The sequence below is a fragment of the Temnothorax americanus genome, unplaced genomic scaffold (assembly GCF_048541705.1).
Source record: "Temnothorax americanus isolate GAGA-0224 unplaced genomic scaffold, ASM4854170v1 Scaffold36, whole genome shotgun sequence".
Taxonomy (NCBI): Eukaryota; Metazoa; Arthropoda; class Insecta; order Hymenoptera; family Formicidae; genus Temnothorax; species Temnothorax americanus.
In genome coordinates this window covers 1,567,968-1,587,788 of record NW_027509505.1, presented here as the reverse complement: position 1 = coordinate 1,587,788, position 19,821 = coordinate 1,567,968, and the positions used below count along the sequence as shown (strand labels likewise).

At 35.4% G+C, this 19,821-nt stretch overlaps 1 protein-coding gene across 6 annotated transcripts in view; it reads left to right on the top strand.

The window, feature by feature from the left end:
- The window catches only part of Sick (sickie), a 163,149-nt gene that overhangs the window by 93,515 nt on the left and 49,813 nt on the right, over window positions 1-19,821 (top strand). For all 6 annotated transcript variants that reach the window (XM_077414127.1, XM_077414126.1, XM_077414123.1 and 3 more), the window contains 3 exons: window positions 14,244-14,397; window positions 14,771-16,337; window positions 16,497-16,867. In XM_077414127.1, coding sequence (XP_077270253.1) covers window positions 14,244-14,397; window positions 14,771-16,337; window positions 16,497-16,867 — 2,092 coding nt within the window. The remainder of the gene's footprint in view (window positions 1-14,243; window positions 14,398-14,770; window positions 16,338-16,496; window positions 16,868-19,821) is intronic.

Here is a 19,821-nt window from a genome sequence, read left to right as displayed (position 1 = left end):
CAAAGCCCGGGTGTCCGTGTGTCTGGATACAGAATACGTTGTTCTATGTTTGAAATAGACTTCCACATCGTACACAAACTAGCCAACTGGCCATAATACACGTGCACGCACGCACATAAGCGAAACGGGGTGCCCTTCTCTCGTCGTGGTTTACGATATTATTTTAGGCTTTTTTTTCCACTCGGCTATCTACCGCGCTCATCATGTCGCCATAGTTAACAGCCTAGACGACAACTTTGTCTAGGCGTCTAGGTCAGGGTCTTGATTTGTATCGCTATCTCCCTTTCGATAACATACATATTTTTGGATTAGAACATTTTTGGAATTTTTCTTAAAAATCTGTAAATTTCCTATGATGTATTTTCCAAAATGTTTGCTTTATTATAGGTAATTCTTATTTTATACATATGCATAATATCGTTACTTTAATTTATACAATTTTATTTTAACAAGTACACATAGTACATGTTTTTTGAAAATTTATTTTTGAACATATTTATCTACAATATTTTACTTACAATTAGTTTCAGATTACTTGTGAAAATTCCACGGAAGCTAATCATTCGTTAGCATTCCTTATATCATAACCATTAGATAGCTGATAGAGCAACGTTTGTTTCAATTAGATAGGATTACGCATTACTCGCCTACGCACGTATCAATTTCTCTCTGCTTCGCTTTTTTCTGCTTCTCTCTGCTCCGAACTCAACTCAATCCCCATAATCCACTGTGGACCTTCCCAAAGAGATTTCCGGAACGGTGGAAAGAGTCCCGAGCGAATTAAAACGCGTTTAAAGGACACCAACTGCTGGATGCATCATGATTAAAATTCCGCATATTAATTTCTGTATCAAAAAGAAGTGAAAAATTATTTTAAGTATTATTTAAAATTTTATAAGTATATAGGATTAGACATTTTATGAATTTATGAATGAATTTATAGTAATCTATCGTATATAAATATTTATTATTGTTCATTTTTTTATATATTGACATTAATATAAATTCATGGTTCGTTGCACTTTACTTGTAAACGAGATTTAATTCCAAGTGCACGTGCGCATTGTGAGATTACCTTAAATCCAGTAATCTCACGAGAATCTCCCAAAGAGACAAACGGAGATAAATAAAAAAAAAGGAGAAAGAAAGAAGGAAGGAAAAAAAGAACTGAGAGACTCTTTCGACCATTCGTCAGCTCCGTTATAAACTGTCTTTCGTTCCACGGGTATACGCGCGTGTACAAGAAAAAGAAGGAAATGCTTCCGAGAGAAAGAGAAAACGCGAAAAGATCGGCGTTGGAGAGAAGAGGTTGAAAGAGAGTGGCAAAGGGGGAGAACAACGAGAGAAAATTGAAGTCTCTCAAAGCACACGTAAGACTTGCTGCACCCGGTCTTTAACCCCGAAACATCAGAGCGCTACAGAGATTCTCAACTCTGTAGAAAAAAAATTTTGGTTTCTATTTTGAGTATACAAGTCATTTCAAATTAGTGCAAAAAATGAAATTTTTAAGACGTGTAAATGCATGTTCAAATTTACAAATTAACCTAACGTTGTGAAAGCAATTTTAAAAGTGGAATATTAAGAAACCACGTAATTAAGTCTTTATCTTCTCAAATGTCGCAGACATGCATGATTTAATCTTTGTTTGCTTTTATTATGTAAAAAAAAATTTAACATTTTATTTTATTATAATTTATTTATAAATAACAACTATTACTACATGTAATTATTACTGCTATACATATAAACATCTCTCACACAAATTCGAAATGTACAATAATTCACATTAGTCATTATAAATATTTATTATTACTTTTAAAGATTAGAAATTTTTAACACTGATGATCATGCATATGCATATCTTCAAAATTATCTTTATTTTTTTCTGTCATTTATTTTTACATTTAATATCTATGTTTTTATTAGTTTAGGATTTGAAATCTATTCGAAGTATATCTATATATCTTTTGAGCATCACTGAACATGGACATTCAGGGACTCTTAAATCTTTCTTTTCCTCTCGCCTTCTTTCGGTCTCGCACGAGTTAAAAATACTATCTTATACATTTGGATACCGGTTCGGTACAGGTTTCGAGAATTAGCCTCTCTCGATAAACCCGCGCTACACTCATTTGAAACATAGGTTTGCGAAGGAGATGGGAAGAAAAGACGGCGATGACGCAAAAAAAATTATACATAGTAAAAATGTGACGTGATCGGCGGCATTTTACCGAGAATTATAAATAACTCAAAGCCATTATTAGCACAAGCGGCGCTTCTTCTTTGCAAGGTCTTCGATCTCTTGCCCTTTTTTCCTCCTTCTTCTCTTTTGTTTAACATTCTTAACTTGAAGTCGGTTTCGAAAGAGAAGAAACCTCCCCCAGAATTTAACCGTTTGACAATATAATTATCAAGTTAAATAATTCTAAATGTTCTAATATTTTGACAGGATTGATCGAGGAAATATTGAAAATAAATAAAATTAGTAAAACGTATGACGAAATCAGAAAAAAATATTCTAAATAAAACCGTTACCAAAACGCGAATACTGAAATTATTATAAATTTAATAGAAGGAATTATGTTAGAAATGAGAAACTTATATTTAACTGTAACCCTCAACTAAAGACCTACTAAATTTTTTAATGCAACACTAAATAGTTATTAGAAATAGCTATATTATAATTAGAAATTATTAGATGTTTATTTTCACTTTTATAAGGTAAATTTAAAAAAAATAATAATGAATTAAATTGCAATATATATTTATACACTTGTATGTCTAGTAATATGTTAATTGGTTTTATTTCACATTATTAATACCATTGATGACTCTCCTTATAATTTTATTTCAAGTAAATCATCATTTCTTTAAATATGATAGGTGTTAGGGATATATGTGGAAATTGTGAGACAGAGTATATATATATATATGTATATATATGCATGACCGATCCTAAATTGGCAATGCCGATATTAATACACGTAACACAAGGTGCTGCATGTATTGTATAGGGAAACCCCATAATATATCGATGTGCGAGGTGTACAGAGATATAATGAAGTGATATTATGTTGAACGTTATTGCATTAATTTGCATACTGAACACGGTTGTTTCGTTGCTTCTAGAATGAAACGTATTATTTCTCTCTCTCTCTCTCTCTCTCTCTCTCTCTCTCTCTCTCTCTCTCTCTCTCTCTCTCTCTCTCTCTTTCTCTCTCTCTGTTTTTTGTCTCTTATATTTATGTTTTAATTTTTGGTATATAATACCCGACAGATGAGTACAAGTATTCATGAATTTGTTAAGACATCGATGCATTCACGTATATAGAGTATTTCTACCTTACCTCTCAATAAGCGGAGGTGAATTTCGCTTTGTTCCGAAGCTGGAAAACTCACTCTTTGTATACTATATAGCTACACGGTACTTTCTACTCCCTTGGCGATTTTCAGCCGTCACCACCAGCTTTCTCTCGATTTTGCAACGCCACACTTGCAACCCTCTCAAGCTCTTGTGCTTTCCAGACTTGCATCTCTCAACTCTGCCGTACTTATAAACTTGCCTCTTACAATCCCCAACTCTGTACAACTTGAATTTTCTCCCGTCGATTTATTTTTTTTTTTTTTTTGATTTACAATTTTTCAATTGTTTAATTAATTTTTTTTTTAACTGTTATTATATAGTTAATTTATAAAAGTTCTTATTACAAAAGAATATCTCTAAATTTTATTCTGTTTTATAACTTGCTTAATCTTGTTTTAAAAAATTATATTAAAAATGCATGTTTAATAATTTTGTAATAATTAATTTGTTATAATCGTAATTTAAGCGTATAACAATTCCATTTGATACTAACTACCGAATGAAATAGATTCCAGCTAGGTTGTATCGCGACCGAAATATCAATGCTGGAAACGCGAACTGTCAAAAGCGAAATATCGATAATTCCAGAGTATGTGGAAATATTGTAAGCTTCCCCACGCGATACATTTCCCATGAGAAACACAAATATGCACCGATATACATCCCTCGGGACATGCAGCTCGCGATGCGGATTTTTATTAATCGCACGCCGCTCTCTCCTCTCTCCGGTACGACAACGTGGATAAAAAGAAACACTCATGGGGTTGGAATACCTTTGAACCTGATCCCCGATATTTTTTTTCCTTTCCTCTCCATTTGTTTTACATCTCTGTTTCGCGTATTCTTTTGCACTATTGCTTCCTCTTCCTCATACATGCACGTAAATACTGTGTACGTTGCATATTTTCTTCCGCACATTTTCCACCGTGCTATATGTTGCACATTTTCCCTTATGTATTCCTTTTGATACTTTTTTCTCTCCATCAGACGGATTCTGCGCATTGCACATGTTTCCTCTAACGTATTCCCTTTCTCTCTTTGCCTCCCTCTCTCTTTATTTACTTCTCTCTTTCGTTTCTTGTTTCTGGTCGTGCTTTTTTTTATGCGGGTAGATACTTCTTGTATGTACCTATCTCTTTCTCTCTCGTATAGCTGTGGTTTTTTCGACGACGATGCGACGTCTCGCCGTGCATTTCCATTATCGAAATCTCGACAGTTCGTCGTCTGCCGTCGCTCATGTTATATTTGCCACGACTGTCGCATTCGCATATGATTCATGACCACGAGCGCGATCAACCGCATTAGCTTGGAAATTAGAGAAATCGTGTAAGAGAGAGAGGAGAGAGAGAGAGAGAGAGAGAGAGAGAGAGAGAGAGTAATTTGAGATTAATTTCAGAAAAATTTAATCGTATTGTTAGTCTATATTCTGTAATATGACAGCTGAGAAAGAATCAATTATATTATTTGAACGTATCTTATAATTTTTATTTTTATGAGATGTTATTTGCATATAGTATATAATTTTTATATTGCATTGCTACATTAGTTTTTTACAAAATTATTTCTTATAGGTTTTATATTTTTTAATTTAATAACATATCTAATTGTCCCACATTCAGAATTCACTTATATGTATAGAAGACCGAGTAGAAGACATTGATGAAAAAATTAATAAATAAATATAGAAACAATAACGAATAATTTTTCAGCAACTAGTTTAATGTAAATTGCAACGAACGAATAACGAAAGAACAAAAGCGAGCGAGTGATTATTTTCTTTTATATAAATCTCTATTCTTTAAAAAAAATACAGGTACCTGCATACTGCACGCATATGTACTCACTATATACGCTTTGATATGTAATGCTTTTGCGTGTGGAACCTAAACGAAGAAAGACGCACGATAATTAAAAAAAAAAGCATGTTTTGAATCAATCTTTCAATGGCTCTTAATATGATCGATTACGTTGCTCCAAGCTTATTAATCATAAAAAATTGTATTATTTTATTGTTTATTAATTAATTTTTTATGACTTTTTTATTTGTTTTCTTCATATTACTATTTTTTCAGTTCTGCTTATTCAGGTCTTGCACATGTTTTGTAATTTTCTCGCATCTATCACAGTTTTGAATTCTAATATATGCTCGTGTTTCTTTTGTTTTCTATTGTAAAAAAAATCTACGTTATTCAACGCGGCGGGTATTTCTTTTCGCGTGCAATGAGATCTCGAGTTGAAAGTATACCCCTACGATGAGTTGCAGTCACATAATATTTGTTCATTTGGCATTTTTATCAACAAAGTTGCATTTCTCTCAAAACGAACATTCTAAAAAAGACACGACACGTGTACGTGAGAGCTCAGGACTCAGGAGGAGGGTCGTCCTGAAAAGAGAATGAGGGTCCTGCAATCGGCAGGCAGGCAGGCAGACATGCAGGCGGGATAGGAAGAGAGAAGCAAGCAGGCAGGACAAATAAGGGAATCTAGAAAAAGGGGGAGATTGCAATTTGCGCTGTGAAGCTCGCTGCGAAACGAGAGAGCCGACTGACGCGACGGGGTGTTCGTTCGTTCCACGCGGAGAAAAAAATGACGTCGATTGCGCGCCATTCTGCTGATGAGCACCTCTTTGTGAGGAAGAAACGCGCTCCTTATCGCGTTCGTTTTGCCGGATGCACAATATGCACATTTTCAAAATGTTATGAAAAATTATATTAGAAATATCTGACGTTTCGGAGATTTCTCTATTTTATAACATTTCCATATCTGATCCCTTTTCTTCTGTTTCTTCAGAAAAACTTTTTAAAAGATTTAAAAATATGTCTTATTTTGAGACGTCTTGTTTCTATAATAAAACATTATATGTAAATGTTATTATATAAATTATTGTTTAATTCCTCAATACCCTTTATAAATCATATTATATGTTACTGGACTCTCTGTTATTGGACTCTCGATGTTTGAGACCGCGCGCAATATCTAGTACTTAATATGTTACAACGCAAATCGAGCGATCGAATGTCATCGACTTTCAATCGAATTCGAAGAATCTCCAATTCCTTGAAAATTTCTTTGCGATCGTCAAAGCATGGCCATTCGGAGCATCTTCGTCGCAATTGATCAAAGGCGAAATTGTCGGCGTAAAAGTGCTTTCAAGCTCTCCTCGATCGATCTCTTTCGCCAACTCCTAATCCTTTTCCATCTGTTTCTCCCTCGGGACTCTCGATCTTTGCTCTCGCTTCCATCGATCTCCTAACTTTTATTCGACGGCTTCGCGAAGCGTCTTTCGTTGAAAGTTCGCAACGATAAAAAGCAAGGCTGAAATAAAACGAACTTTTCTCTCTCTCTCTCTCTCTCTCTCTCTCTCTCTCTGATTTCTTCTATTTTTAAGGGACACGATTGTGCGGTACATTCATTCGCTTTCAATGCGTCGCATGATCTACTGGACTTTTTTAATTCTGATTACAAAAACCAGATTTCCTTTCTTTCATTTACTATAATGAAAATCGAAAGAAATAACTTTACAGAGATGCTTGTAGTTGAAGTTTTTAGCATTATTATTATCTTAGGAATGCATAATAACAACGTGAAAATCTGGTTAAACAAGATGCTTTATTTAATTTACAAAAGTTATTTTCTACAGAGCAATATAAACAGTTTAATTTCAGTGTGATTTTGTCTCTCGCTAGACAAAAGACCTGTACAATTTTTTTTTTGCGAATGACCGACTGTGACACGCTAGGCATCAACTCGAAAGATGGAGCAACATTCTTTACTCAAGAGGGTTCTTGTTTATTTGTTCCGCGGGTATCGACAGCTGTTACCGACATTAACTCCGTCTTGTTTCATCCCACGCATCTCTGCACTATTGTCGTCACGATTACCCCTCCTGATCGTCGGCCATTATCGAACGAGACCCTCAAGTCGAGACTCGAAGAGGCGCACATGTTCATTTAATTCATAAGGGAACCAATATTAATATTAATTCCAATCGCAGAATTCAAAAAACTTCGCGGTATATAGAAATGTATAAATGTAGATAATTAAATTAATTTATTAAATTAATTAATTACTTAATACAAAATATTAATTTAAATTAATTATTATTAATTTGTACATTATATGAAATAGAAAATTACTTGCACTTAAGCTAAACAAAACAATCTAAATCTCGATTATATATATACATAATATCTGATAACATTAATGATTAAAAAGTAAATATATTAAACAATTTAATAAAATATACTAGGTCAGTCGATATAATCGATTTGGCGTATAATAATTTCTATCAATCTCTACCACCTCCCTTAAATCGAATCAATCAAGACCAGCGTGAAGCGACAGGTGATTCCGTTATCGTGCGGTTAATGGCAAATCTTGAAGTGCATTTTGTGCACCTGGCACAATCGCCAGGGGAAGGAAGAGAACAGGATCAGATCGTTGAAACGGACAAGAGGGTTCAACACACGTGCTACATTATATCTTGGGGGGCCTTGGGATCATCATCGTTTATCATCGCGCCTCATCATCATCCGACGAACCGTTACGCTCGCGTGCTCCTACCTGCATCGATGTCCATCACGATTTGCAATTTCATTATTTTTCATTAATCTTTGTTTTGAAGAGAGAGAGAGAGAGAGAGAGAGAGAGAGAGAGAGAGACATGACTTCTTTACTCTGCTTGAAGCTCGATGAGATTAGCTATACATCTTTCTATCACTTATTAGCATAAGTACATGTGTATTAGAAAGCTACAATGCAAAATATTTTGCCTACTCTTTATTACAAAAATTCTTACAGATAGAAAATAAAGACGAATTAAAAAAAAAGATAGAAATAAATATTAAATAAAGATTTCTCTAAAACGAAAGAGAAAGAGAAGATCTTAATATATATATATATATATATATATATATATATATATATATATTAAGATCTTAGGCTTATATATATATATATATATATATATATAAAGAATTTCTCTAAATTTAAAAATTAATAGCAAATTTTTTTGTCATTTAGAAATCTTTTAATTTGTCTTTATTTATAGCAATTGTACGTTTGAAGCATTGCCAATAGTATTATTACTAATAAATTCGTAATAACATCTTTCTTTATTATAAAGATTTTATTAAATTAACTTATAATTAATAAATTATATTAAACAAAGATAACGGATCTTCCTGAAGAATAGAATCTTCTTTCAGAAAATCGTTCTTTCAAGAGATTCTGTATATATTCAACTCCTATTGGAATTAAAGTTGCGAAGGGTAGGAGGACAAGAAAGACAAATTGACAGGCGAAAGAAGAGTCTTCGAAGCATAGTTTATGTGCGGTTTGTGTGAGTCACAGCCTGTTTGGAACTCAAGTTGATCCCACGGGATGCTTGTGGGGATCCGCGAATATAGAAGCGAAAGGGGAATACGAGGCAGAGCCTCTCCGTGCTAATTCGACGCACGCGCGCAAGAAGACAGAGAAGAAAAATTCGAAAGAGATGGTCGAAATTGAAACGAGCTCTCGATCGCCGTTCCCGTCAATTAGGAGCCTGATATTATCTTTGCAGTGGGTACGTGTGAGAGGGGTTTATTCGTTCCCTTTCCTTCTTTACTCTGTAAACGTACACACTATGTTCCGTTTTAGGTTCACTTTGCGATCACAGTAAAAAGAACGAGGTATACTAACTTCATTAATGACCGCGTGTAACAGCTTGTCTCTCTTGTGTATAGAGTCGGATCCGTTTTATTGCCAGCGCGTCGGCTTATTTGCGAGGAAAATTCATTTATTTTCCGTATCTCTCACCGTTTTCCCCTTCATTCGGAACTATATATTAATACGAATATAGAAATATCATGGGGTGCGACAGATCCCAACGGTCGTATTTTTTATGGACCGGAATCATTATTTTATCATAAAAGTCTACGTATGTAAATCTTTATCAATCCAATGATACTAAATTATTCTTTATCACTGTGTATATTGCTTTGTGATTCTTTCGATTTATATATTTACCAATAGAAGGGACACTGAAGAAGGCAAAAATTGAAATACGCTGCATTTCGAATTAATCTTATTTTGAGATACATTTCACGAGATGCGTCGTGTCCAATCTCTAATCTAATCTCGTCATGATCTAATCTCCGTCTAATCTTCTAATCGGGATAGAGGAATCCATCCCCGCGCGATGCGTCGACCGTCGACTGCTAATCGGCCTGGAAGCCCGAGTAAAAGGCGGGGTGCGATTGCGATGTAACACGTGCCAGTTGTCGAGTAAGCCGTTTCGACAGCTAGTCGATAGTGGAACTTTCCTTGAAAAAGGTCAGGTTAGTCATAGAAGAAGCTTCTAAGGGCTCTTCTAATTTTCGACAGCAGCCTTTTCAAGGTAGACCAAAATGTAACTTGAACCCAAACCGCGTATCTAATCTAATCACTCTCACTCTTTCGTTCCGCTCGGCTCAATTCGTTCTTAAAGATAATTTCGACTCTGCAGTGCACACTATCAGAGTAAATATTATTTAATAAAGATAAAAAAAGAGAAGGGGAGGAGCAGAAGAAGAAGGAAGACTGGCAATGATGAAATAGTTTAATGATGATGTGATCAGTGAGTACTATTACTGATGTTGTACTTTTATGCGCAAGCACTACACAATTGCATATCAAGAAAGAGAAATAAATTTTCAAAATATTCGATTTTTTAATAAGTATAATTAAAGAGTGATAAGAGTAAAATATAACTTGATATAATTTTGTATTTTATTGTATTTTTAATTAATTACGTTATATGCTATTATTATATATGCTATTTTTTTAAATATTATTATTTCTGTTTGAATTTAATAGGATTTAAAAAATCGATTAAGCAAATATTCCTTTCATTTTTAGTTAATACTCCAAGCGATTTTTACATCAGCCATTTGTTTTATCACATCGATTATTATTTTGTCACGAGACACATGCATTTGCATTATCTTTATCTCCTGCGTTCGCAAAAAAAAACTTTATCCGTGATAAACGAAAAAGGGATCGAAGTGGCACTCGTCGACGATATAAAAAAATTAAATGTTCGACAAACTGAGAGAGTCGCTCAAGGGTAGATCGCGCTTATCGCGCTTATATGCTATAAACAACGTTCTCTTAGCTTCACATCTGCGGGAACAGTTCGTAGATACACCTACAAAAATAAATTTTTGACATGCAATATCGCCTTCCGTTTCACTTCCGCGCATCTCGAGTTATGGACCAGATAAAACCCGAAACATTTCGTGAATTACATTGAGGGCGAGAAAAGATTTCTTAAGAAAGGGCGAATCAATCGTCGTTTCTAAAATTTCGCAAAGTCGAAGATAAAACGGGGGTAGTGAATTATACAACTACATTCTAATAAAAATATGTAATAAACAAATATAACACAGTTTTACAAATTAAATATAATAAGATATATAAATATGACACACATATACACATAGTGATGATATGTTTAGGACTAATCACCACCGTGGTTAATCATCCTATCAGTCGCGCTCCTAGGTATTAGTACACACGTGCTTCGCGAAATGGATGCTCCTACGCATGTACACCGTTACAGCATGCACTGTTCTCTCGTGCTCCGAAGCTCTCTCAAAACAAAGGGACCAGGGGGTTCCGAGAAGGCGAGAGTATATGAGCTCGTATAAAGTGTAAGGATGAGTTTACGCGCGCGAGCGCAACTACGAACGTTACTTATCGTTAGTTAGCTATAAACAGCAATCAATCTCAAGCATTGAGGATATTCTGAATTGTTATAATAATCTTGGAAATTGTGAAATTATTTTTGGAGTATTTTCTTTGAGAGATGATAAATTAATTAATTGTTTTACAAGGCATTATAAAAATTTCAGAATTTTATTATCGTTATTTCTGCAAAATTTTGCATCAACTTTGGACAATTATTACTCTTCAACCGCTCGATATCTACTGGACAGAGCAGCAGAAGCTTGAGAAGTTCTTGAATGAGAGCCCAGTTCTTGGCAAGGATGCCATCAGTGAGCCACGTGTGAATAAGATTCCATCCTCCAGCGGTCATAAATTGACTAAGCAAGTCCGTATTAGTGGTTTTCAATATTTGTATATAAATGCATTTTGAAACAAGTTTCTTAGAAAATTTTGTCATTAAATTAGCTAATCGGTGAACTTCTTCTTTCCTCTTAATACCTCCTGTTGGACCCAATAAAACGCTAAGGCATTTGAGCAACGATAGAGGATCTATACGTGGCATTTTGCTGCATTATTTCTCCAGAGCTTTGTAAAAATAAATAAATATTTAAAAGCAATTTCTCAAAACTTTAATTATTAAAAAAAAAAGATCTATATGTCAGGCTTAGAAAGTACTATTTAGAAAGTATCATTTATAAAAGTGTCTGAATTCTATTCTTATAGAGTAATTTTTATGATTTTGTTGGATACTGTACATATATATCGTAGAAGATCAGAGATAATATTTTCGGAGTTGTGCTCCTATTATTAAAATCAGTGAACTTTTAAACAACTTCTTTGCCAACATTTACTGACGTATCGATCATGGGAACTGGTCGTCCCTTTTGCATTCCCATGTGGGCCGATATTGTCTTATCTCGGGGGGAGGGGGAGCGGAAGGAGCAATGAGAGGATAACGAAGGGAACACGTGAGCGCTGAACGTTAGTGTCAGTGAAGTGAGTGAATGAGTGCAGTCACGATCATTGATCCTCTCGCACAAGAAATTCTCCATAGACAAAATTTCTGTTTTTGCCCAGGGTATTCCACAGAGATCAAAATTCGTCTAAGAAATCTGAAACTTACAAAGAATTCTTCAGCGGTAGGATATGTTTTTAATTATACATCGAGAATTTTTCGTATTAAACATTCTATTAATTAATACTTTCACAAAGAATTTTCTTTATAAATATATATAACGTTTTGTTAATCAAAATCTTTTTTCAAGAATACTTCATAGATATATTTTTCTATTAATTATTTCTATTTCTATTATTTTCTTATAAAGAAATTTTTCATATAGATATAGCATTATTTTCCACAATTCATATCTTCGTGCGTAAGTTCTATTATTAGGCAAAATGTTAGCATAATCAGAGCGCCGGCGCCGAGAGAACATTTGTCTTTGATTCTACCTCGAAAATTCGCAGTGCACGGCTGTCACTAATATCGCGACAGATCGATCGCCTCGCACGATGAATCATTCTTGTGACAGGCGAGCGAATGCCCAGTCACGTTTTAACTCCCCTAAACTGTCTATCTCTCTTTCTCCTCCTTTGTGTACTGAATAAAAAAAGGAATCGAATTTATTACGACACCCCGTGACTGGCGGTTTCGATAGGGCCGCTTCGAACAGCTTCGAACACAGATTCGATCTTTACTCGCTGACGAGAATCAAACGGATCACGGATGTCTTTGTTTAATCTTGAATGACGTTCTGGCTTTATCTCGAAACATTATGAAATCTTACTGCGAATCTCTACAATTATACAATTATAATCTTTTACATATAAACCATTATAATTATATAATTTTTTAACGTATATTAAATTAGTAAGTTGTAAAATTTATAAGATTTTTCTTTAAGATGTAAAAACGAGTTTTTAAATCAATTTAATTCTCTACTATCACGACTTAATAATTTAGAGTTCATTAAAAAATATATTATACTTGACATGTATATTAATAGATTAATGGAGAATCTTTCGTCGCTAAACAATTAGAGTCATCGCAGTAAACTAATTAAACAAGACAGATATAGTTGCGTTAAATGTGCAATGATAAAAGATCGTGTTGATCATCATGAGATTTCTGCATTACCGAGAACTTTCATCTGTCTTGTGTCAACCACATTTGTGTCACATACGCAAGGACAATTATGACGACGGATGATTTAGGCACTTGTAACTTGTAACTACTGCAAATCACTGTCGAGCGAGTCAATGAAGAAAAACGATTGCTGTTGTCAAACCGACACATGTAATCTCGCATGTAAATGACACAAATCACCAAAGAATTTAAAAATTTGATCTTCGTTTTTTTTATTTCTACTTTTTGTACATCTAACATTTATAGCAAAAATAATTTTTATATAGGAATTAAATCACAAACAAAAGCGAATTTGAAAGATTTTTTTATATTTGAAATAACTAAAGTTAATTCCGATTTTGATTACAATAATTTTTAATTTTACAAAATTACCTACCATTTATCGTTGTTAATATATTATTTAAGGTTTATTTAAAATTTTTCCTCGTCTAATGCTATAATTACTCAGATGGATTTAAAATCACTAATCTTCATTAAACTCACTGGCTCATATATAGTCGCCATAATTAATCGCACGCATATTTACGTTTCAAGATTATCGCTCGGCAAATTGCGTGCTGACGCGGATTATTTGACAGAAACAACGTCTACAATTACCTAGGAAGAGCGAATCGGGTGGTAGTATGAGGTAGCGGATTAATCTTCTCACTCTCGTTAAACATGGACGGTTTATTTTGTCTACGGGTGCGCTGCACCGCGCGCATTGCACCATTCGAACGCACATTCAGCGAGCGGGCTGCTGCAACAGTCGCGCGACTGTGCGCATTTAATGACGCGGCCAATTATTATCGTCTTATTGAGACTCAGCCAACGACAAACGTGTCTCGTAACAACAGAAAAATTAGCCAGGATTTTTTGCTCTTATACTTCGATGTCAGAGTTCTTCCTGAGTTTATAAAAATATCGTTACATTTGATTATATTATTTAGAAAAATATATAAGAGATATATAATTACATGAAATATCTTTTCTGATAAAAAAAAACGTACATAAATCGCAAAAAGATAGTCTGATGTTAATAATTCCCTATATTTCTTTGTTTCAGGAGGTTTAAAACACGGGAACGGCGGTGTGGGTAGCGCGAGCAGTTCTAGAAGCACCAGTCCGAGTCAACAACAACCGTCTCAGGGCGGTCTTTCGTTCATTCCGCAACCTAGGAGTCAGAATACAAATCGACAACCCACAGCTACCACGCCAAGGTAAAATCAACATTTAAAGATGGATATTTTTACAATGCAATCATGTGATTGTCAATTGCCATTAAATTTTATTATTTAAAGAGATTAAAAATTGATTATTTATTAGATAATGAAAATTAATGTAATAGAATTAGGAAGATTGTTTAGGATTCTTCCTTCTAATATCGAAAATGTATTTGTATTATATTGCAGATATATATCTAATTTTTATTTCAAGTATTATTACATAATCTTTTAAATATTATTATTTGAAATGTTTGCTTTAATCAGAAAAAAAACATTCGCGATCTATATATGTAAATTTTTTAAAAACCAGAAATCTTTTTAGATATTTTTTCTATTTTTAATTTGAATTTTTGTAATTAATTTGCAGCCCTCGAGCATCCACAGTAGGCCGACCCAACGGAGGTCTAAGGCCTCAGCAACAGGCCTTACCGTATTCTGGAAATACTGTCCCGGTACCTCAGCCAAACAAGAATTCTGTATTGGACAAATTTAAACTTTTCAATAATAAAGATAAAAATCAAGAGCGAGGAAAGACTTCGTCGGGAGTCTCAAAACGCACTTCCAGTTCTTCCGGATTTTCTTCAGCTCGATCTGAACACTCAGACAGTTCAACTTCCTTGTGCGATCAGAGCAAGGTCCAAGCCCAGGAATCGCCAAAAAGTCGCGCGTTGAAATCAAAACTGCAATCGGCCAAACCGGCGAAGCAGGCCAGTCCGAAAACAAGCAGGAAAGAGCAGAGCAAGGCCCAGAGTAAGATTGCACGCACGAGCAAGGGCCCGCCGAGCTCCTTGGAGAAGTTGACGGCGTCTTATAATAATCCAATCGTGGAGCAAGATGTTAAAATTGTTGGTAAAACTATCGGCACCAAATTACCCAGTGACAAAAAAACGCCGACTCTTCAGGAACTTCAGGTGAAGCAACCGGTAGTGCAGCCTCCGAAACCGAATCCTTCCGCTCTAACGTCGCCTAAACAAATCAATCTTCTAGATACTAAAAACGTGAACTTGAGGAACGAGCTCCCGACGACGAAACTTTCGCCCAGACCCAAGATGGAGCTTCCGGCCAAGATACCGGATCCAAGAATTTATTTGCAAAGTATGAAGCCACCGCCAAATGGTCTGAACAAGGACTTTATGATGCAGAAAGCTATTCTCGCAAATACCAATGGTATTATCAAAATGTCTGAACCGGGAGAGACGCTTGTCCACGAAAACGATACTTTTAATCGCACTTTAAGCATGAACCAAGCGAATCTATCAGACGGCAAGGATCTTGTGACAAAGCAGAAAGAGCCAGAAGTTTTAGAAGCTAATCACGAACGGCAATCAGGGATGGAAAGCTTTGATTCACCATCGAAAACTCGAGCGTCAAACCAGGAGAAGGTTATTTTTGAGCAAGAAGAATCTATCGATGTTTCCAACGATAAACAAGATTCTGTAACGACTAATCGCGCGGACTCAGTAGCTGACGAAAAGCTAACTAATACCGAAGACGAATTGACGAGCGTACCCATGCAAAGCAATTTGAACTTTGGGCCCAGTAAACCGTTAGCAGGTTCGAACAGTCCTCTTCACGGTCCGAACCCGGCCGGGCTCAGTCCGGGTTCGAGCATCCCGAAACCTACTGCTCTTGTAAAAGGTACATCGAAACCATCGAAAGAGAACAGCACAATCAGCGGAGTGCCGACGCCAACAAAACCAAAGAGCGGCGATACTCTTCATCGCAAACTCGATCCCAACACAGTAGCAATGGTGTCGCCAATGCCGAGTATTTCGGACCTTATGTCCGAAAGCTCGCACAGCAATTCTAACAGCACCGGGCAGAGCAACTCGAGCGACAGTAGTGTGATTTATAGGCCAAGTAGCGAGAGCGGGAGCGAGATTAAGACGATCCCTAACCGGAAGATCGACACCACGTTTGAACAGTTGGAAAAGGTAAGTGTTTTGAAATTTTTAAAGATCAGTGTTTTGAAAGTGTATCAGACGACTATTCAAAACAAAATCAAAGATTTGATTTAAGATTTGATAAATATAAAAATTAAAATAAAAAATCACTTTTTTTACACGTCCTTTATTTTTATTTTTTATTTTAAGGTACTGTCGGAAAGTTCAACGTGCGGTGGTGCTCTGGCAGACGATGAGGCTGAGATGACTGTGAAGCCCATGCAACCTCTTCTCCGTGGATACACGCCCGGGGCCCGGGGTTTACAGACCTTACCGAGCCGCACTACGGCCCGACAATATACCGTCCTGCATTCATCGTCGCATCATCATGTTGGTCATCACGATTACGCCGATGTAGACGTCGCTTCCGGTTACCTGAGCGACGGCGAGGTGCTCCGCGGAGGCGGCATGAGCGTTGGCAGCAGAACCCTTTCGGATCTATGCGACGGATACATGTCTGAAGGCGGTGCGTCCCTATACGCCCGAAGGATCAACCCTTCCTATGGTCACGAGCACGACAGGTAAGTTCTTGTAACTTTTTCGAGACGCAATAATCGGCAACCATCAACTAATTAAAATTCTGTGTTTGATCAATTCTTTCATGAATTTATAATATATTAATACATATACATATATAACGGTATACACACATATATTATATAATATATATATATTAATAAAATAATATTAATAATAAGAGAAATAAGACCGTGAGATATACAATCGAATTAATATTAGGCTACTTAAGATCTAAGCTCAGACGGCAAATGGCATTTTACTCCAATTTGATTAAAATAATATCAGTATAACAAGAAAATAGAACATAATCTTTTATAATGTAACATTGTTTTTGAAAAATAATTGCTTTTGAATTTCTATACACTGCAACGAACCATTGTTATCGAGATCTCGGAAGGTCGATGACAAATCAAATCGTCGTGAAAAAGATATTTAGGAAACTTTGTTGGGGTTGAACTTTGTGTATTGCTCGCCATTCGTGACACGCGCGAGGCGTCGCAAAACTTTGCTGGATTGCTGAGTGCACGGATCATTTTTTATCGAATGAAATATGGACGAAGAAGGTGCGAAAATATACGACGTTCGGTCCGCGCAAGAGAGCGACGATATATTAGTGCCGCGTAGGCGACGCCGAGCGCACGCCGAGTATTGATCAAGAAAGCTTGGGTCTAATAAGCTTTTCGCGAGCTTTTCGGTGAAAAGCTCGTCACCCTCGTGAAGTCTTACATCTCCCATCTTCGATGCGTCACATTAATCTTTGTTAAAATCATTGCTAAAGTAAATAAAAAGCATTTGTGATCATCTTGCGCTAATTACTTTAACAGAATACTTCCACAACAGAATAAATTTAAAAAATATTTAATATTAAACATCAGGAAATTAATATGGGAAATTTTTCAACTTTTCTTAGTTTATTTTATTTTACTTATAATTTTCATACGATATATATACAACTAAAGATGACAGTTTTCTGCTTTCTGGGTGCATTTAGCATAGAGGCACTTTCTATTTTAGACAACGTTTAAGCGTTGTCCGTCGCGCAAAGTGGATTCGCGTCGTGACTTGTTCATTACGCTCCGCCACGCCCGTGCCGCTCTCTCCGTGTTTGCAACGAAATGCTCACGACCGACCGAGAGAGAGCTTTATTATTAGCGAAGCTCTCTGGTCTGCGTACATTCAAATTAAGATTTCAAGTAGCAAGCCGAATCCATTAGAGAAACGCGAAGATGAAGCGTAGGTGTTCTTCGCGGAATGCGTTTTTCCCTGCATTGATCACATGCATGTATTTTTTATCTTTCGTGCATCTTAAAATTTTCTGCTTTCTATAGAACAATTTAATTTTTTTAAGCTAACTATTCAACCAACTACAATTTATGCTTTATTTAATGATGAAAAATTCTACTCTCGGCGATCTGTTCGCGCTATTCGCACGCGCGAATAGAACGAATGAGTCACACGTTGCTCACGAGAGGAAGATATGACTGCCCTGCAGTCCAACTATGGATAATTAGACAAAATTCACGAGGCTAATTCCGGAGACTTTTCCAATTACTCAACGCTTTATGAACTGCTTTTACCACGATTGAATTAAAGCATGGTCAGTCATTCGATTAATCTGCGATAACGATTTTCTCCGCAAACATCCGCGGCCTCATCCTATCGCCAAAGTTAAAGCTCGCGTAGGATAAAAAAGTGGAATCCAGCATATAAAATCTTGAAAGTCGTCAATAATAAAGAGAAATAGTGAAGAGTATATAGGGGGGGTATTTTGAAAAATAAAATTATTTCTATATATAATGCCTTTGAAATTATAAAATTTTTGTTTTAAACATTTTTTTGTCTTTTTTATATGTTATATACACTTAGAAACACACATAAGAATCAATTTTATTTTATAGGATATTTCACTTCTTTAACATATGTTAGAGTACTCTTATGAAAAAAATTAATGTCTCTTATTTTGATTAGCGTATTCAAAGCATGAAAGTCGTGCGAAGGAGGGAACACTTGCGTACATTTCCTTGTTAGAAACGTTTGACTTCCAAATATACATACATCCAATAATTATAAGAAAGAGTTTTACTCAGGTGGTACCACACGCTATACAAGGTGTTGTTTGCCATGATACACTCTGGAGATGTGCTTAAGGGCCTAAGGGTATGGCGGACTCCTAATTCGCTTAACTTGCTTCGACATAATCGAGCCCGCGCCGCGGCGCGTATCATCCGCTTGAAACCCGACGCGCTTTTCAGAAATTCAATATACTCAGTCGTGAGACCCTTCCACGACCCTCGTCACCATCATCGAAGACTACTCCGTAGAACCTGCAACAAAGACGTTCAGCATATTTCGTCGTTTATCGCGCACGATTATCGTCTTGCGAAAGCTTTCTCTCTTCGCGTCGTCGAGAAAACCTGTCTTATAAATATATTTAAAAATAAAAGGACCGGATATGGTTATATCATTCGGACAATAGTCCGAACAAGAATCGTATTCTTGTCAGAATATCTCGTTTATAGATTATAAATCATTTGGTATTATACATATAGATGTAACGGAGAGTTGCGTTGACAACGCGATTTATGCTGTACTATCCATTAATATTAGAATTATTTATCAATATTTATTTTAATAAATTGATATTCGTGCACCATATTTTTTTAAGACAATTATTTAAAGACAAAAATATTAATTTCTAATAGCAATATTTTTAATTCTTTCCATTTTTACATAAATTTTATCAATTATTGTAATATATAAATATTACAACGATTTTAATACTCTTTATTACACAAATGATTATATAATTCTTATAGTAAATTTATAATATTCATTAAATTTAATATTCAGTTCTATCGTATAGTGTTATATTTATTGTCTTATCAAAATTGTGTGTATTACCGGTTTTTTTATATAATAAAAATAATTATTTTTCTCGAGAGCGCTTAGCTTACTT